At 43.1% G+C, this 21540-nt stretch overlaps 1 protein-coding gene across 1 annotated transcript; it reads left to right on the top strand.

Annotated features, from left to right (window-relative positions):
* The first annotated feature begins 1757 nt into the window (after positions 1–1757).
* Positions 1758–11267, top strand: LOC135387850 (splicing factor 3A subunit 3-like). Its single transcript, XM_064617013.1, has 17 exons — positions 1758–1950; positions 2125–2172; positions 2247–2299; positions 2364–2469; positions 3741–3813; positions 3888–3979; positions 4102–4184; positions 4288–4360; positions 4437–4502; positions 5355–5423; positions 5508–5575; positions 6808–6979; positions 7066–7227; positions 8034–8144; positions 8212–8302; positions 9703–9758; positions 11138–11267. Exons 1-17 carry the CDS (start codon positions 1855–1857, stop codon positions 11213–11215), a joined length of 1497 nt encoding a protein of 498 aa, XP_064473083.1. The 5' UTR covers positions 1758–1854; the 3' UTR covers positions 11216–11267.
* Positions 11268–21540: the final 10273 nt, after the last annotated feature.

The following is a 21540-nucleotide window of genomic DNA, read 5'->3' as shown; positions in this document are numbered from 1 at the left end:
AGTCCTCTAACCCCGACATGGTCGTCCGAATGCCGCAGACCATGTAAATATGTGCTCTTGGTCAATTTGATGGCATAAGGCTGTATTACTCAGCCAACTTGGAAATTTTCCACCCACGCAGAGTAGGAAACAGTTAAGGCTTCTTTCTTGACAAATTGCGCACTATGTATGTCGCAAGATTTTATATCACTCGATATATCCCGCACCCTTAATAGGGGGGTCGAGGTAGCTTGACGTTGTTGGCCGCGCTCAAGTGGGCATCGTCACGACTATAGCCAAAAAAAAAAAAAAGGAAAGTGGGAGAGGGGAGTTGAGGACTTCAAAGTGATGCATACACTCTTAAAAATGAACTTCACCGCACAGCACGCTCCTAGCCAACCATTATGTCGAATGATATCGTTATCTGCCTTGATTTGTTGGAAACGGGAGGCGTACGCCTTTTTTGTGACGATTATGAACAGCATAAGTGTCACAAAAAAGGCGTACGCCTCCCGTTTTCAGCAAATCAGGCCACATAGCGATATCATTCGAGATAATGGTTCGCTAGGAGCGTGCTATGCGGTGAAGTTCATTTTTAAAGGTACTGTAAAACAGTGGACAAGCAGGATATGCTGGCGACGTGGCCTGAGACTTTGTTGCTTGTAAATCCCATATGCGGAACCATACGACCGACAACGCTCTCTAAATATTTTTAATCTATCATGAAAAATCCGGCGTAGTGCAGCGGCGCGACGCCTGGTGTCGAACAACCCGCTGTGCAGCGGGCAACACTGTCGAATATGTATTATGCATGCAGCACTATTTTGTCGCGTTTTGTTCTTTTGGTGGCTATATTATTTCGTATCATATTTCCATAGGAGTGCAAAGACCCCTTCTTAGTGTGTTTTTTGCGAAATAAAATCAAAAAGAAATACAGCGCTGTTCGGCTGTCGGGCCCAGTGTTACACGCATGCAACGTGGTTGCCGCCGTACGCGGCTGAGAGTACGGATCCCTTCCGAATACTAATACAGTGTTGCCCATAATCTTTAATTGTAATTTTCTAATGAACTGCACCACCGATTGGAATGAAATTTGCGCCGTTTTTGTACTGATGGCTTGGACTATCGAATAGCCACGCTAAATAAAATTCGGCTTCTGCTGCTTTACAGTACCTTTAAGAGTGTAGGCGTACCGAGAGGGGTACAAGGGGTGGCCGTGCCCCCCGCCCTTAACTCCAAGGTCGCTTGGGAAAATAGTGCGCTCTTTTAGTCATGCGTCGTAATGATTAGTCTCAGATGTCATATATGATAGGAACCTCTGAACACACACTGAACCACGTCCGCCTCCAGAGAAAGATGTACCGTAGGGATGGGGGTTTGCACTTTTGCCCCCCTCCCCCTTAGAAAAATCCTGGGAACGCCCACGGCGACGACCTCCCCCCCACAACATTTTTTTCCCTGTGACCCTCCTGCATGCGGCCAGTGTTATTCCAGCTTACATGCCGCCAACGTAAAGCTATCACAACATAACTGTAATAATCACCCCCATTTTATGCGACCTCCGACCCACGACCACTGGCATCACCGGGCGGGTTTCAACACTCGGATACATTTTGCACGTTTAAAACATTCTTACGTGCCAAAACTCACTCACCCGCACCACACCTCGGTTTGGAGATTGAGTGGTACTCGGCACGCCCGTGCTCTGCACTGGTTTCATGCTTTGGCTAGCTTCACGCCACGCAGAAGTTCAAGTTCATCAATACGTCTGGCAACATTGTGTCGGATAGGTCCGCCGAATAGTGATAAACTTCATATAAGCCCGTAAGCAGACCGGGCTGTGTTGCTTTGTGTATTTGATGAAACTTTGCAACGATGGAGACCATTTTAGAGCAACAGCGGCGATATCACGAGGAACGGGAACGTTTAATAGATGCACAAGTCAAGGAGATGCTTCACAAAAAGTCAACGGTAAGCTCTTCCGCGCACTTTCATTCCGACGTTGAATCGTTATACGTTCCAATGCCGATCCACATGCAGTCACTACGCTCTATTCGACTAACTACTCGACTAACTTGTCGCGTGTCTATCTTTTGTCACATAATAATAATAATAATCTGTCAAATAACTTATTTATCTCTCTAGAATCGTGACCAGATAAACTCCGATCACCGGTTAAGGGCCCTTCTTGACGTAAGTACGGCGTACAGCATTTCATACTTGTTTGTGCGACACAGATTTTCATGTTTGTTCCATGTCTCTTATAGCGCCACATGGAATGCACAACCAGCCTGAAAGAACTGTACGAAGACAGAGACGGGTTTGTAAAACACGCATGATCTGTAAGAAACCGCCCTAATTTGAACGACGCGCTCTAAACGCAGACTTCGGAAAGAAGAAATCGCTTCACTCTCTGGCCCAAACGAATTCGCAGAGTTTTATTCCCGACTGAGAGCCATTAAAGAATTCCACAGGAGACATCCGAACGAGGTAATTACGGATAAAACGGCGAACTGGTGGTTACATGCATCCATAATTGAACCTTCAGGCAGAAATCAACTTCGACATCCGCTCGAGAAAAAAACGTGTTCTTCCTACCTCACGTGACCGTGCCAGCATTGTTACTGAGCGCTGTAATCCGAAAAACGTGTGCGCTGTGCTAGTAAGTCTTATTTTGCTGGCCATACGGAACATTATTTTCGAGACTGTGCTCGTTTAGCAGCACGATAATCACGACCTAGGCTGCTCCGCTGCATCCTGGCGTCACCATGAACCATGAAGAAGACAGAGAGACACGGAAAGTGACACCATGAAAGTCAGACTCGTGAGAACTGTCTTTTTCCTCCACGAAAACCATGTGCGTGCGGTGTTACACAGAAAAAAGGGGACATGTCACGCTGCTGGGTTTTTGTTCAATTTCTGCTAAATCACACACACACACAGAAACAATGCTAACTGAGAGAACTGTTGTTCTGAGGCTGGGGAACAACATAGAAGGGACAATCACGTACAAGGCCTCAAGTTGCCTAAGAAATTAACGGTGAAAGATGAAAGTCACTGAACTGGACATGCATGTAGGGTTGCCACCAGGCCGGTATTATACCAGCGCGGCCGGTTATTTGCTTCCTCTGCCGGTAGGAAGGTGATACCGGCAGCCTTTTGCCGGTATTTGTGGCTCAAGACCTTTCATAGGGGCTTTTACGGGTTTTTTTCCCTTCAACATTCCACTACAGCTTGAATAAATCTGGAGCACAAACCAAACTCCGCAGTCACCAGTCGTTTTCTTAGTTATTCATTATTATTATCATTGTTATTCGCCAAGTCTTGTGTTCGGAGTGTACAAGAGCAGTGGTTGTGCAAAGCTGTTGGTGGTTGTGTCGAGCCAGCTAGAACATTCCTCACCCACTTTTCCTCACTCACCCACGGGCCTTTCCTCCTCTCCCTCAGCCAGTATTTTTCACTCCGAAAGGTGGCAACCCTACATGCATGTATAGCGGACACACGAGGAAACTTATCTGCAATTACTTTACCAAATATATAACTCGCAGTTTTCTCAGTTTGGGACTTTTCGACTCATCCCCTCGTTGCATTACAGAGGCTCGATTGAAACTAAGAGATTTACTTGAGGGAAAAAAAAAAATTGTCGCGTTTGGTCGACTTCCACAGTCTCGGGGGTTCAATTATGGATGGAGGTATAATTATCTGTCCTATTGCTCGCAAGTGTTCCATACGCCGTAACACCGTGGTGCTGTATGTTCCAGATTTTCGTTCCCATGTCTATGGAGTTCGAAGAACTTAACAAGGCTCGCGAGAATCCGACGGAGGAAATGATGAGTAAGAACTCGAGCGATTCGACGAACAACGCGAGAGCGCCCCCTATATATTCTCATCTTTTCGTTCCGCTTCAGACTTGGTGGAGTTCACGGACGAAGAGGGTTACGGGAAGTACCTGGACCTGCATGAGTGCTACGAGCACTTCATCAACCTGAAGGGCATCGAAGTACTGAACACTTTCTTGTCGTAACCTCCGTCTCTTTATTTTATTATATTTTTTATATTTATAATTATTATATTTATTTATTATTTTTTTATGTCACGTTACAACTATTTATTGCGTTACAGAGGGCAGACTACCTGAGTTACCTCTCGACGTTCGACCAGTTGTTCGACATTCCCAGGGACAAGAAGAACTCTGAGTACAAAAAGTAGGCCTCACCCCTTTTTTGGCAAAATATTTTTGTAGAAAATGTTTGTTTGTCTGTGCTGAATGTTTTTATTTTATTTTTTATTTTTATTTTTAAACTTCAGGTACCTCGATAAACTGCTCGAATATCTTCAGGACTACAGCCTGAGAGTAAAACCGCTGCTTGACCTGAATCAGGTGGGACAAAAATTATTATCGATATTATTTATATGAATTTATATGAAATGAGCAACCCAAATATTGCACGTTCCAGGAAATGGACAACGTCGTGGCCGACTTCGAGAAGCAGTGGGAGGGCGGGACCTTCCCTGGCTGGCAGGTGACGCTTTAATAAATTGCTTTTACTCATAACTGTTTGCGATCTGACACAGCTTCGACCACACACGGAAATACTTTTACGCTGTGCTACATACTCTTACGCGTGTAATTCTCAAGGGGACTTTTTTATTGTTCGATATACACAATACAGCCAACCCTCGATTTATGAACACCCTCGGTTCCCCGAAAAATCGTTCATAAATCGAGGGATTCATAAATGAAAAATTCCGTTAAGTGAGTACTATCGAGCAAATGGAACAGTATTTCCTAGTTGGTATTGTGTTTATAATGCAATATATTGTGTAATTTTGCTTTCGACCATGCCTACTGCTGTACCAATCTCACAAAGCACAGCTGTTAGCGCATTCACACTCTGTTTATTATGAATACTAAATAGTTTAATTTTGCTTTGGACCATGCCTTCCGCTGTGTCAATTGAGGTCAGGAACACTTCTGCAAAGACCCGTTTGTTGTTCGGATTTCGAGGGGTTAAGAACCGAGGGTGCAATACCTGGAAAACGTTTTGTCTATTCAGGCATCATTCGTAAGACCACGAATAATCCCTTTGAAGGTTTTTGTTGGCCTCGGAACGATCCGTTCATAAATTGAGGGCAAAAACGCTTGGCAACTCCTAGTTGGTTCCCAGAAATTTGATTCATTATTCGAAGATTGAGGTTCATAAAACGAGGAAAAAATGCGTGTAAAAAGTTTGGTTCCTCGTGCTAGTGTTCATAAAACGAGAGAATTCATAAATCGAAGGTTCATAAATCGAGGGTTGACTGTAATTCGAAATATGCGGGTTCGACTGTGTCACTGACGTGAAGTGTAATTGAAATTTCGATGCTGTCTGCAGAAAGAGGCAGGTAGCGCCCTGGCTCATGCTGGAGCTCATCTCGACCTGTCCGCATTTTCCTCATGGGAGGTGAGTGTCGCACCGTACTCATTTCCGGGTAGTATTCTATGTCAAACCAGTTGTGCTAAAATGTATTCTCCGCCGGACTTCCAGGAACTTGCCTCTCTCGGATTGGACAGATTGAAGTCTGCTTTGATGGCCCTGGGGCTCAAGTGTGGAGGGTGCGTTTATTCCTACTCTGTTCTTTATTTTATCTATTTGTGCAGCTGGTTGGAAGTTTCGTGAGTGGAGCGTGAGCTTGTCATTATCCTGAGCGTATATTTCATTACTGGTTATTGCATATTTATTGTGTAGTATGCTCAGATAGTTGCACCCTTTCATGTGCCTGTGTCTGATGGCAAAACGTGACAAAGAGTGTATTGTCTTCTACTTTACCTTTAAAGTAGCAATGAGTTGATCTTTGACACTGCTTGAAGCGCTGTCTCATTATTTAAGCTGTCCATCAGGAGCCACCGTACAAAATGGTCTTGTTCTGCGGTGTACTATAAGTAGAGCCTCAAGTTTGAGGGTTTAACCGACTCTCCCCCGAATTTGCACCCCAAATTGATGGTTACCCCTTTAGGGTAACCATCAATGCAATTTGCATGCAATTTTTTTACCTTACCTCACCTCATTCCCTCACATTTTTATCTTCCCTACCCTCACTTGAGACGTCTCTAGGAATGCAGACTAGCCTGTTTGGCAGCGAATGGAGTTACATTCTACTTCTAGCTAGGAGTTACACGTTCTAAACCAGTCGTACACATAGTTTGGGCAACCGAGGCCGATCTTAGCATACTGGAAGCTTTTTTCACCCGAATTCGCGTTAGTTTAGAACACACGTTTCCCCCTCCCCCTTTCCCCCTCTCCTCCGTCCTCTCTTTCTCTCTCTCCACCTGTCCACGTCTGTACGCCTCTCATAGTGGAACACGAAATTTAAAAGAAAAAAATTCAAGAAGACGCGTTTATTTGCCCGATTTTTACGCTACAAAGGAACACTCGTTTATTTACCGAATTTTTACGCTACAAATTTAGAAAAAAAATGTTTCCAGAAAACTTGGGGCTCTAATTATATTAGTCTATAACTGTGCAATCAAATTTAAAAAAAAAACAGTCTGAGAAAGCGTAGCTCTGTAGGGCCACCCGCAGGCGTTCTTTCGCAGAAGCTCCTCATTTTTATTTGATGCAGAACACTCCGCAGCGAAAAACAAAATTGTGTGTGTGTGTGGGCGTCACCTCGGTGCTCCTTTAAACTCGAAGAGACCCCCGAGCGTGTTGATATACCTGACAAAAAAAAGAGAAGAGGGAAAAAAATGAAACTCCGTGCGAGTTTTCTGTGCTGTGTCATTGCTTTCTGCATTCCCACGCCATCATCACCGGCGGCACATCAACCTCCTTCTGGCGCTGTTCCCAGAACCCTGGAGGAACGTGCCCAGCGCCTGTTCAGCACAAAAGGGAAGCAGATCAGCGAACTGGACCCTGCACTGTTCACGAAATCAAAGCCCGGACGGAGCAGGGATTCCGAGAAGCAGAAAGAAATCGCGACGTTAGAGGCACAGGTCTACCGCTTCGCCGAGATACTCTCGGTAGGTCTTCTTGTTTCGCATCCGCATCCGCGACGGCCTTTCCGCATTCATGGCGGGTGGTTGCTGATTATTTAATAAACTTACAGGAACAGAGACAGGCGACGAAGGAAAACGTCCAGCGCAAACAGGCAAGAACGGTCGGAGAGCGAGAAGAATCGGACAACGAAATCAGCGAGAGTGAGTCGGAAGAGGAGGACAACGACGTCATCTACAACCCAAAGAACCTGCCACTCGGGTGGGATGGAAAGGTTTGTGGTTTGAAAAATTGTGTCTACAATTTTTGAGTTAAAATTTTGAGCTAAAATTCACATTTCTGTGTGTCGTGAGATACCTGCCGTAGAGCACTGCACGGGCCAGGTAAAGCTTCCTTTATGCCGGCCCGAGCTGGGCCCCGGTTTGACCGTTATGGACCCGGAACTCTACGTTGCCCCGCTCCCGATCGATCTGGCGCCTGCGGTACCCCTCTGTTAGATAGCCACGGTCAGATTTTCCAGCCTGATAACACTGGGCAGAGCCGGGCATCCCGCAAATTGCTTGGGCTGCGCTTGGGCCGAGAGACTTGGGATCCTATCGGGCTTGGGCCGGGCCCGGGCAGGTAAATCGAGGGAAGTCCCAGGCGTAAAAATGTAGCCCGTGCTCTAATCTGAGCGCGTAGGACTTACGAGAGATGAAAGTCACTGAAAAGGTCAGCCGGCTGTAGGACAGGGACAGCAGTGACGTTCATTTCTTAGGCAATTTGAGGCTTTCTACGTGGTTGTCCTTTCTATGTTGTTCCAGCCTCAGAACATCAGTTCTCTCTTGCGTAGAACTTGTTACACAAATAGCTTTGGGAGCTTTCTCATGCCCCTAACGCATTGATTTGAATTGATGTCATTTTTTTTTTGTGCCCATACGGCAGGGGTATTAGCTGTGCCTTCTGGTTCAACATCCAACGTGCCGTGGACCAGCAGGCCTGTTTTTGGAATGTGGTAGAACCGAAATTTCTGTTGCACCGCAGTTAGCCGAAGCAAAAATTATTTCTGCTCGTTACACTGTGTGCTCTCGTTTCCTGCAGCCCATTCCTTACTGGCTGTACAAGTTGCACGGACTGAACATCAGCTACACGTGCGAAATCTGCGGAAACTTCATCTACAGGGGACCCAAAGCGTTCCAGCGTCACTTTGCGGTACTTCCTTCCCCTGTCGATATTTTTCAATCCACCAATCAATCAATCACGTGCCTTGCACTTTCAGGAGTGGCGGCATGCCCATGGAATGCGCTGCCTGGGCATTCCCAACACAGCTCACTTTGCAAATGTCACGCAGATTGAGGACGCCCTTACCCGTGAGTTGACCATCTTGTTGTGTCCGTCTTGTGTGCTTATCGTGCGCGTGCTCGTCTGTAACTAAAGGCCCCGGGTTTTCCGCGGAATGCGGAATTCGTCGCGGAGTCCTTCGTTTGGCATGGAATTTCGCTGAATCGCTTATTTTTAGGGGTGTGTTCACTGAATCGCTTATTTTTAGAGGTGTGTTCACTGAATCCCTTATTCTTAGGGGTGTGTTGACTGAATCGCTTATTTTTAGGGGTGTGTTCACTGAATCGCTTAGTTCTAGGGGTGTGTTCACTGAATCGCTTATTTTTAAGGGCGTGCCGATATTACAGTTCTCGAATTCGAATCAAATATAAATTACTCGAAGCATTTCATTCTTGAATCGAATGCTTAAGTTCGAACTTCCGCTCGTCTGTAACTAAAGGCCCCGGGTTTTCCGCGGAATGCGGAATTCGTCGCGGAGTCCTTCGTTTGGCATGGAATTTCGCTGAATCGCTTATTTTTAGAGGTGTGTTCACTGAATCACTTATTTTTAGAGGTGTGTTCACTGAATCCCTTATTCTTAGGGGTGTGTTGACTGAATCACTTATTTTTAGGGGTGTGCTCACTGAATCCCTTATTTTTAGGGGTGTGTTCACTGAATCGCTTATTTTTAGGGGTGTGTTCACTGAATCCCTTATTTTTAGGGGTGTGTTCACTGAATCGCTTAGTTCTAGGGGTGTGTTCACTGAATCGCTTAGTTCTAGGGGTGTGTTCACTGAATCGCTTATTTTTAGGGGTGTGTTCACTGAATCCCTTATTTTTAGGGGTGTGTTCACTGAATCGCTTAGTTCTAGGGGTGTGTTCACTGAATCGCTTAGTTCTAGGGGTGTGTTCACTGAATCGCTTATTTTTAGGGACGTGCTGATATTACAGTTATCGAATTCGAATCAAATATAAATTACTCGAAGCATTTCATTCTTGAATCGAATGCCCAAGTTCGAACTTCCGACTATTCGCAGAATATGACTGACACTGCCCGAAAGTGGGCTTCACTTCTTGCTTCCGTGCATGAGGTGCCGAAAGATCTTTCCACAGGTATAAAATGATTGCAGACGACATTCTTTGTCGGAGGAGAACACGAGACAACATGTATGTAATGCTGAGCCACGACAGTGCTTCGAATCTGTAATTTTATAGAATAATTTTTGTTCCCACGTCATCCATGAAAAAAATGTTTTCCATTTCAAGCAGCCGTCGAGTGCCTGCCACAAAAAATCGCGGAATTTTTAGGAGTCTGTGCCGCGGTATCTCGAATATGCCGCAGCAGAAAACCGGGGGCCTTACCTATAAAGCTCCGCTAAAACGCTACATTATGTGGCACGTCTTGCTGTACATTCTCGCATTACCGTATTTTTGTCCCTTTCGTTCGTAGTATGGGGAAAGCTCAAGGACGAAAAGTGCAGAGAACGGTTCCAGCCCAGCACGGAGGTAGGTTTACGAAACGTTACGTTTCCAATTGGTCACTGAATAGAGCAAGCATGATAAGACCCTGATGCTTTAGGGTTAAAAACCCAATTTTTCCCCGAATTTGCACCCCGAATTGAGGTTCACCTCTCTAGGGTTAAACCCGATTTCTACCTGCAAAACTGCACCTAGGCTAGGCACCTCAAGGCATCGACGTACTAGTTTCTCACAAAATACGCGACTGCCCCTTACTTCTGTCACTCTGGATAAACGGTACCAGTGAACGTTTATTCTACAATAATGCCAGATTTCTCCCGGGACTCAGTCTGATGGTAATTTTTCTGCCCGAATTTGCGTGAATTTTCGACATCAATTTATTGACCCGATTTCTACCCCCCCAATTTGGAAAAATATAAAACCCGAAAACTTCAGGGTCTAACCATGATACAGTGGAACCTTGTTATACAGTAACCCCGCTTGTAGTAAAACTCCGCTTATACAGTAGTAGTATACACTAGTAAACAGTATATTGTAGCAAAAGAAAACTGCGGTCCTGACTGAATTCCTGTAGACCTAACGGTTTATTTTTCTGATATAGTAAACGGAAAAATTCTAGGATGCCACTTACAGACTTACAGTAAAGAACGGACACCCAGAATGTGGATTTCCGTACGTTGGACCCTGCCATCTTATCATGTCAATGACGCTGGGGATGTTGCTTAACACTTGTTTGTTTTCTTTTTTTTTTTTTTTTTTGCAACGTTGTGATTAGCCGGAAAGGGAACAGCCAATAGTGTCCACCCACTGAATGTGAGGTGGAAACGACACGACGTCATGAATGGCGTTTCTTTTTGAAGAATAGTGGCATTTTTCTAACACTGCACAGAGTTCCTATTTGTGCATTGCAGCGTAATATCTGAACGACTTGTCCTGCTACAGTTTTGACTCTTTTAAAGCTTCACCTGATACAGTAAAACTCCTGATATAGTAAAGTTATCCACAAGTCCACTATGCCTCCTAGGGACAAGGCTTTAATATATGTTTGAAAGAAAAAAAATTGGAGAGGTCGACCGGACCGCCCTGCCTGATTCTGCGTGAAATCACCCAGCAGCTTTTTTACCGGCATATTTGAGAGCTATCAAAGTTTTAAGTTGAGATTTTTTTTATTTTTGTGGAGCTTCTGGATTCTGAAGTTTGGCATACTTTCTGGATTTTGGAACGTAGTTTGATATGGTTCTACGGTTTGAAGCTTGCTTGGCATTTTAAAAAAATAAAATAAAAACATAATGTAAAAAGAAGATATCACCATGAGCTACAGAAGAAATCATTGTTAATATAGTGCACATGCTTCCTAGTTATTATTCTCTTACTGATCATGATCTTTCTTTTTTTTGTGTGTGTAGGAAGAATACGAAGACACACAAGGAAATGTTGTCAACAAGAAGACCTTTGAAGATCTCAAACGACAAGGCCTGCTGTAGATTTGCACTTCACTCTTGACATTATTATTAAACAACAACAACTATCATATAATCCACTGGGTCAACACACCGTTTATTTACAAAAACTACACATTTTTTGCTCGTGCTCACACTCACTCCTCTGTTCAATGGGCAAGGCTCAGTAAAATGCAAGTCACTCTCATTAACCGATATTCCAAAGCAATCAACATTTTGCTTTTATGCAAAAACTAACTGCTAGAAAATACTCTCTCAACATTATTCATACCTGCTTCATCAAAGCCTCCTCACTGGGGTATAATAAGGTATTCCCCTTGTGTAGAATTTTTGCTTTTAATGTAAATATGAAATCGGAATCACGAAGAATATGCAGAGTTTATTGTCTGGTTCAGAAGGCCGAAGCCCTACAAAAATGTCCAATTATGTGTGGGCAGGGTCTTCTCCAGGTTAAATGCTTCTACAAAATTTGGGGAGGTGTGATTTTCTAAATGTGTAATTTAAGAGAATACTACCTGTGTATCCTTAAAATTATTGGGTCAGAGGTTTGGGCAGGGATTTGGTTCAACGTTGCACCGGATCATGCCTATTCCTTGTAAAGGTTCAATTCCAAAACCAACAATGTTCTACAAGGGGAGTAAAACATGCTGCATGGTATGGCATTTTTGTGCTGTTTTGTTCTGCCATCCTTTTAAAGAAAGTCACGAGGTAATTTGCGGAAAAACGTCATTCATGCAAAAGAACTAGCTTGTGGGAAAATAGCGAGACTGTGTGCATAGTGCCGATGTCGACCTAGTCTGTTACTAATAAGTTTCTCAAGCGTTAATTTAAGAGCGTAGAAAATAACCTTATTAAATTATTATTAAATTACGTTAGAGTTAGGGCCTCGTGTTTTTTGGGGTTTTACGTTGTTTGAAAATCGTGTTTTATTTCGGGAACCATAAAATTGGGCCATATATTCGGTGGAAAAGCAGAGTTTCAGGATGAAAAAAAAAAGTGCTTCTTACAGTGAATTTTACAGGAACACGAGGTACAAAACAGCCATGCTGAATGTGCAGTGCTGTGCACTCTGCAGTGCCAGGTTAGTTTTCAGGTTTTACTATGCGCATCATGGGGTAAAAATGGGATTTACCTTAAAACACAAGGCCCTAATTATATAGCGCATTAAATTTAAGCCAAAGTTTAAAAATGTAATGCTAAATTTGTTCTAAACTTTAACGAGGCAGGTCGTGGCCATCTTGAGTATCGCCTCGGGGGGGAAATGTCCCATCATTGGTGGTGCAATGTTTGGGAATGGTCATTTCAGTTTTGTGTAATTTATTTATTTATTTATTTATTTGAAATACTACTGGCTTCCTCCTGGAAGCAATTGTAATGTGTAGAATGGTAGCGCACACAGACTCGTGTGGCCATGCAAGATAGAAGTGCCTCCTGGTGGAAACTTTCTATGTTTCTGTTTAAGAAACTACACAAACATTGATTGCTCAATTAATTCCATAACTCGACCTAATTATATATTATATTAAATCTAATCATGTCAGCAGAGTTTTAGTTTTTCACTTTCCTTTTTGTTAAGTGCAAAAGCCAGGAGGACAATTCTAGAAAAATTTTGTTAGAATTGCATTCTCCAGATATTGTGACCTAGTCACAAAATACACGTGGCATCACTGACAGAATTTTCTAATGCAACCCGCGCCTACTGAAAACAGCCACATATCATGATACAGATCTTGTATCGCCAATTGCTATTAAGTGGTCAGCAATGGTGCAACAGCACAAAACCCAAAATGATACGATTTCCTGCAAGATACTTTTCTGCATTATCTCGACTGAGTGCTTTCCCACATGACAGGACTGCCCAAGTTCTAGAATTCGTCCCCAAACCACAGCATCACCGTTTCACCACAAGCCGAGTTTGAACCCTCATAACACAGCCGTACTTCCATAATTGGAAACGGAGGAACATCAAAACTCTCTGCATCCTTACAACATTGTCTCCCTGCTCATCAACAATCAATCAATCACATCATCGCAGCACTCACACAGAAGGAGCCGATTCCAATATCAAACTTTGCCAGACACGTTCTAAAAGTGAGGTGAAAGTTACTCTCCTTCTCATTTGTGTGCAAGTCATATGAACACTATGTGAACTTCACTCTACTATGTGACAGTGCTTCTGGGTAGTTTACAGTGCACAACGCTATGTACAACGTAATTTCCTTGTCTTGACCCGCCCGTGAGGAGGCGCTTAAGTACAAAACCAATGTATTGTTCGTACTACATCTAAACAGAGTTGCCAATTGCTAACCATTTACAAAGGGTCGCATTTAAAGGTCTGAGAGGCACTTTGTTTACGCTCTGTGTTTACCCGCATAATTACCGCACCTCCCAAAACCGGGTGTTCAAATGTTACAAAATGTTGGTACGCTACAAAATATATTTTGAAACTAGTGACGTTGCGATCGGCGTTTTTTTTTTTTTCTCCTCTTTTTTTCCCCTTCGGTTTGAAGTCCCGCGATATATTGTTAACGGTGACGGGAAAAAATATAGAAAAAAAATTAATTTTTAAGGAACGAGTTCCACTGAGTCGAAAATCGGTGGTCCATTGGGTGCAGGTTATTGAGGCACTATTTTACTACACATTTAACGCACTTTGCCGACGTTCACATCACTGGGCACATATTCCACACTGATTCGAACATCACTTCGTCATTCCATCCTAACTCCACATAATGCATGCTGAATAATCAAGTTCCCAAAGGTAGGCTTTGGTTCTACGTGAGTGTCACAGAACCAGGCGAAGCATTCTAACCAAGGCGCCTGGTTTTCCGCGATTCCGCGAAATTTTGCCCGAAATTTCGTGGCGTTTTGCGGGGAATTTCGCGGAGATCCGATTGGGGGGTCGAAGGACGCGATTGGCACGATGTGGACGGTTACTACGACGTGCGGCACCGCGTGCTACGCATGCTCCGGATTGGTCCAAGGTAGGTACACGTGATCCTTCGACATACTTCGTCATTGGGTACAATTTGGAACAGAATGAGGGTGCTTGCTCCGAATTTCGCGTCTTTCGCGATCGGGTATTTGTCAATTCCGTCAAACTATTGTCTATTACTAGAACTGTCTATTGTCAATTACGTCAAACTAATTGTCAATTCTGATAAACTCTGTAGATGCTCTAAGACCTTTCAGTAGGTATAAAGTGATTGTAGGCGACAGACGGGCATTCGCTGTCAGAGGAGAACAGAAGATATCGTGTAATGCTGAGCCACAACAACGGTGCTTTGAATCTAAGTTTATAAAAAATTTTTTTTTTTGTTCCCACATTATCCGAGAGAATCAAAGTGTTTCCCGTTTCCGGCCAGCAGCCGTCGACTCTTTGCCGCGGTAAATCGCGGAATTTTGAATCTGCCGCAGCAGAAAACAGGCAGCCACTTAGAACGCGTATCACGGAATATTCCCTACACATCCCGCCTATTGCGCACTTTCGCAATGTAACTGTAATGTAACTGTAATGTAACTGTAATGTAACTGTAATTGAGTGACGAGGTCAGATATTTTCTTCGTGCCTAATAAACCCACTACTACGAGCAATGTTCTTGGGCGGAGGACGTGCGCTAATTATGCGAGTAAATACAGTATTTTATTTAGGGCAGCACTGGCCGTGGAACAAAGACTTCTGCGGGCTGTGTCCTCAAAGAAACGCTTGTATATATAGCTGCCGATTTTTTCATTAAGTCTTAGTTAAATTAAGTATTAATGAAGTCCTAATTTACATTGAAGTGTCGCATTTGTAATGCTGTATGGTAATTGTATGTCTCAGTGCTTTTCCTTAATACTTCATTGTAATTGCAAGTTTTATAGTATTCGTGTTCTCCGGTATTTTGGTTATACCTGTCGCTATTTTCGTGTATTCCGTTTATTTACTCTGTAAGTGGAAAGAGGCCTATTCAAGCTCCTTGGAGCTTTTTTTTTTGCCTTACGTCTCCTCCACGTTTACAGTGGGGAAACAAACGTACTACGGACTAATAACATTTTTTTAAAGATAATTTAGGCAAAAAATCCTGTACAAGTGTTTTAAAAATGGGAGTGGTTAGAGAAGTAGCACAGAATATTCATCGCCTTTCGCACTATCTTTACCACTTTGTGCAGCTAAAGAATCGCAGCTTTTGCCCTCGATAAATATGTATAGTACATGATAGAACATGGGTTGAACTTAACGTATACAGAACAGGTTGAGTTTCACACATACACAAAAAAAAAATGCCATACATACAGGGTGATTCACGAACCGTGTCATTCGGGGTTTATAAGAAAACGGCAGAACGGCTAAAATATGCGGTAAACGGCAATTAAGTTTGCCATCTTCAAAAAATACTTTTGTCGAATTTCAATTGCAATAAATTGAAATTTCTGAATTGAACTCTGAAATTTGCCTAGCCAATATAACGTTTTTTTTTTATTTTCTTTTTTTTACAGTGTCAGGAAGCCCGTGGCGAACTTAGTCGAATACACCGGAAGCCGAAATCTCTAATGATCTACAGCGAGTGCAAGAAAAAATTGTGAAAATCGTTTTTTTTTTCTGAGGCGCGTATTTCAACGGCGCACGAAATTGGCCGCAAAGATGCGGTGAGAGGAGGACATGCCCCTGCCCTGTACTAATGGGAATCCATGTAGCCTCAGATTATTATCGCGATGTCTCTCCCTTTCCATTTCCGCTTGTTTTTTTTGTTTTTTTTTTGCAGTGTTCTGTCTATCATCTGGGTAGGGGCATGTCCTCCTCACATCGCATCTTTGCGGCCGATTTCCTGCGCCGTTGATATTACCCGCGTCAGAAAAAGCCGATTTTCACTGTTTCTTTTTTTTTTTTTGCACTCGCTGTAGCATTACAGATTTGGGCTTCCGGTGTATTCGACTAAGTTCGCCACGGGCTTCCTGATTCTGTAAAAAAAAAACAAAAAAAACAGTTATGTTGACTAGGCAAATTTCAGATTTCCATTCAGAAATTTCAATTTATTGCAATTGTAATTCGACAAAAGTACTTTTCGAAGATGGCAAACTTAATTGCCGCACGGGAGCAGTTGACCGCATATTTTTCCGTCCTACCGTTTTCTTATAAACCCCAAATGACATGGTTCGTGAATCACCCTGTATAGAGCTCGCAAATCTAATGAAAACAAATGCTTCGCAGCATTTCTACGAGAATACAGCCGCAAGTCCCACACTTTCCCTTCCCTCATATAACAGTTGACGAAAATTACCCGGTCACAGTATTGAGTTTTGATTGGTAACCGAAAACCTAAAAAAAAAAAGAATGGTCAGCATACTCTTCGACGCTTCCTTTGAGACAACGAGTTTGTATTTACATCGACTTGAGCGTCTTCAAAGTGTGTGTGTGTGTTCTTTTTTTACGTAATGGAAGTGAACAACATATACATACATAGTATATATTCACTAGGCTTTTATGTACATTGGCAGGAAAAAAATAGACATTTTTCGCGTGTATATTTACAAAGAGCTAGGTTGAACGAAAAAAAAACAAAAGAAGGCGGCTGATATATTCTTCGATGAGAACAACAGACGGTGGAAATATGTACAGCAACTACGTTCGACAAGGCTTGGCGTCCTCAGGTGTGTTTTCTTTACATAGATCCTGTCAACACAGATGACCTTTTTGTGCAGGAGAACTAAAGGTGTGTTTTAACGCATAGAGGAGTTTGATCCACAAGGCTATGAACAGGCACATGGGCCTAATGAACCTTAGATAGTACATACGGCTTTGGACGATTGGAGTTCCCGTGTGATATAATCTGGTCCGTGTGTTTCGTCAATATACTATAGTGCTTTGCTGCGTACCTTTTTCCCGGATAACACGTTTGCCGCGTGATACAACTTTTTTCTTTGTTTGTTTCTCTTGTACTTTTTGTACCACCCGGTACGTTATTGTGAACAAGATGCCGAAATGTGTACGCTGCGATTGGTGAATGCATCCATGCCTAAGTTATTTCACGAAAGCTGAGTTTACTTTCGAGACTGATCGCAACGCCCCCAATGGCTGTTAAACCGGCTTACCTATGCGAAAAAAATAGCACTGTTCAACGCACGAGTGGTACTCGTTTAAAAGTGTGAGATATACGATTATTTCAATAGTTAAATTGTAAATAACTGGCTTCAGTTGCAGCAGTAAATTTTCACTGACTTCGACGAAACTGTTTTTCACGAATTACAATATGGCACGAAATACACGAGCATTAAGAAACTTAGCATTTCGTTCTGCACAGAAGTACATTCGATAACACGGAATAAAGTAAACCATAGAGAGACGGATGGAAAGTACAGAATGTCCGCGATTTCGTCTCTGCCCCTCACAGGTAGCAAAATGTAATTTTTCGTTTACCCTTTTATATTATATCTTCGTATAACGTATTATAACTTATATATAACATATTTCGTATAATGTACATATATATATATATATTACGACCTTGCGTATTATAGGAAACTTCTTCTGCAAGCCACATGGAAGCACGTGAAAGGATAACACACGAAACACAATATATATATATATATATATATATATATATATATATATATATATATATATATTACCCCAATTATTACCCCAATTATATATATTTCCCCAATTGACAACCGCCAGGTGGCGGGAATTTCCCCCAACCGACCACGTCATTCTCAAGCCCCTTATCAGCCTCGTGGCCACATTTAGCTCTTTTGTCCCGAAGAAGGCGGAGCTTCCGCCGTAACGTAGACATCCTTCCTAACTTTTATGATTTTTAAGTTTTAATAAACCCCTTTTTGTTACTTCCCCTACTTTCGTCTTCTGTCTCCGATTTATTTCAACTATAATTACGTAGCCGTCCGATCCAACTCCAACTTTTCAAGATATATATATATATATATATATATCTTATTTTTTTTTTCTGTTTTGCAGTTTCCTGTTAGTCGATTAAAGAACTCTTCAGTTGGGCCCCTGTTGTGATGTTGAGGTACTTAATCAAGCAATCAATCAACTGGAAAAGCGCCTCAAGCAATCTTCATTAGAACACGCAACACGGATCAAACTCCTCCTGCACGTTTCACGCGTATTGCAGGAAACTTGTCTATTATTATTATTATTACAAAGGCATCACTCCTCTCTCTATGTACAAAAACACACATTCCTACCTTGGCAACAACTAAGCATAGAATCTTCTCGTAACGTACCTCTGCAGGACATATCACATTTGTCAGGTATTTATCATTTTGTGTACTAAGCCAGGTGTCATAGTTTTTGCCCTTCGCGAAGGCAAAAATAAGGGTCGTTTTAAAACGGTGCCTCTATTCCTACGCAAAAAACGACAAAGAAGATGATGGCCGAAAAGGGTACCGTCGCCGGTACCGGTACAAACAGCTAGATTGGCACAGACAGTGTGTGTGTGTGTGTGTGTGTGAGTGAGTGTAACGTGGGTACCGGGTCGCCCTCTTCTGGGGGGAGTGAGGAAACTAAATCGAATGGCGGCGCGTTTGAAGGAGCCAGTCTATAGTAAAGCCACTTGGCAGGCAGGTTCTGCTTATAGGTGTGGGATTTTTTTACAATGATTAATTTTTACGAATTTTCTTCAGATTTTTCTTTCGTTTATTAATCGCATGTTATTGTACGAGGTTCGAGGCGGTCAACGGCTTTGTTAGTCTAGGAATTAAAGTCTGGTTCACATTGCCGCGTTTACGCTTGCGTGCGGTTTGCGTTTCCTCGCAGAACGGGCTGATGTTTGCGCACACGCCGTCGCGTTCACATATTTGCGTTCTGGCCGTTGCGTTCTCCCAATGAACTTGGCTGACTTCACTCAACCCGTACGAAGAAGAAGAAGAAGAACTCTCTCTCCGCTCCCCCCCCCCCCTACTCGAAGCAGCGCGCCCCTACGTAACAGCACGCATGCGCACATTTGAACATGATGGCAATTGATGTTCTGAGGCTGGAACACATAGAAAGGACAAATACATACAAAGCCTCAAGTGCCTAAGAAATTAATGATGGAAGAAAAGATGAAAGTCTTTCATGCGCACGTTTCCAAGGTTCGATGCATCCTTGACGTGGCCTTGCGGAAAGCGTCTCTCCGTTCCCATGGCAACGATCCTCCGTAAGCGCACGCGACATGTAAGCGCAAGCGTTAACGCAGCAATGGGAACCAGACTTGCACCATTCGAATTTTTTTTAAAAAAAGCAAACTCATTCATTTCATGCTAAAAAAACACGTCACTCAACGATTTAAGAGGCGAAATATGAATGCTATCAGCGGACATTATGTACTCATTCTTATCCCTATCCTATTTATCCTATCCTGATCCTTTGGCGGACACGAGAAGCCATCGCCATCGCGTCGGTTTCGCGAAGCGGTAGGTGACGTCATCACGCGCGCGAACTCCTTCGTTGCCTAGCGACGGTGGAGGCATCTTTCCGAAACGCGACCTTCCGTTTTGGCTTTCCAAGATGGGCGGCGGTTCCGATTCGAAGCCCGAAGGAGACCTGAGAAATCGTGGCGCTTTGGTATGAATAATATTCATGCGATTACGATAAAATTAGTAGGGCTCATTATGTAATACGACTAGGGTTGTATTTTGTAAGGGGAAGTAGTAATTGGTATCGGTCATTTAGTTCCTACTTCTTTTAATCCTTCACGTGAAAGCTGTTGCCTAATTTCTGCCCTTGTCAAGTTTCCCCAAAGCTAGTGGTCAAACTAGATCCCTAAATTTACATAATAAGACCCGCACCCTATAGGGTGTTTTCACGTGACGTCAAACGAACGCGTTTGGCGAGATTAGCGAGCCTTTGATCGAAAACGAAGCCTTGAATGGTGTTTTTTTTTAAATCCGGTCGCTTCCAACCACTCCTTTTATTCCAAAGACACTTCGTCATCGTCGTACTCACATTTTCGTTTATGAAAACTATGGTTGTCGCATCGAAAAATAGCGCAGTTTGTCATCTTTCAATGCCGCTAGCACGGAAAGTGACCACCAGTGGAAGGATAGCTTACGAGCATGCCACGTCATTGCCACGTCATTGCCACGTCACAATGTGACCTAGGTGAAAACTCCCTATATTCTTTGAACTAGATGCGCTGGTGCTCCCTACAAGATGACTTCACTACAGGCTCACTCCGGGTCGTGCTTGGAACAGAACACGCACACACTGGTCACTCAGACCATTCTCTTTCTCTCTCTCTCTTCTTCACGGCTCCCGTACAGACAAAAAAAAAAGGAAAGAAACGTAGGGAAGAGGGAACGTGGAATAAGGGGGCGTTTTAAAAAAGAAAGTCACTTTTGATTATCGCCTGGAAGGCTTGCACATGTGTATGTCTGTGGCTGGGATACCGGGGTGGAAGTTTTGGAAGCTCTAGGTCGCCGCATGGCAATTGGCGTGACGTGGACAAAAGGTGACATTCTGCACGCAGAGAGCATTTCTTTCAAACAGACTGAGTTTACTGGAACAAATTTCGAAATGCTGAACATTCGTGGCGGCAGTCGTGGTACTGAAGTTTCTTCTTTTCGTGCTAACACTGTCCGATTCACTGTATTCATACTATTATTAATACTACTACTTATTAATATATACAGGGTGTTCTACGAGAGGACTTCACTCAATTCCTGAAAAAATAAGTTTTACTTTAAAAAATTATAAAACTACCCTACGTGGAATACACTCACGCAAACTACAGATTTTTGTCGCAGATTGAGACCGTTTGTATTCGCGGTACGCATTAAGTAAGCTAATTTGCATAATTAAACTCGAAAATTGCCAAGCAGATGACAGCATTTTTCTTCCTGAATTTGGAGGCCGATGGCTATAACACTATTCTAATCAAAACCAGGGTTTTTCGCAATATTTCGAAAGACTGATTTTTCGCCTGTAAATTCGCCAGTCGCTGGGCGAAGCGCGCCCGCGATATTCAGGTTTCGCGAAACTGTTGGCTCCGACCGAATACCCTGCCCACTGCGCGAGAAGACAAGAAACCAGGCCACAATCACACCTTTGGTCTTTATCAGCATGTCTGTCATCAGCCGCCAGCCGCTGATAACAACTGCCTGCGCGACAAGGCCCTGGATCGGAATAAAACTAGTTTGGTCCTTTCCACTTCGCCTCGATAAAGGAGTAGCTAAGAGTTCCGCAAACGCAAATTTCACTGAGCATACTTCGCACAGTTCAAAGTTTTGTAGAAATATTGTGAGAAAAACACGTGATTTTGATTGGAAGTGTGTTACGGTCATAGGGTTCCGAATACAGGACGAAAAATGCTGTCTTTCCTTCGCATTTTTTCCGAGTTTATATTATATGCAATTTAGCTTCAATACCT

The sequence above is a fragment of the Ornithodoros turicata genome, chromosome 3, assembly GCF_037126465.1.
Source record: "Ornithodoros turicata isolate Travis chromosome 3, ASM3712646v1, whole genome shotgun sequence".
Classification (NCBI taxonomy): Eukaryota; Metazoa; Arthropoda; class Arachnida; order Ixodida; family Argasidae; genus Ornithodoros; species Ornithodoros turicata.
This window is presented reverse-complemented; position numbering and strand designations above follow the sequence as displayed.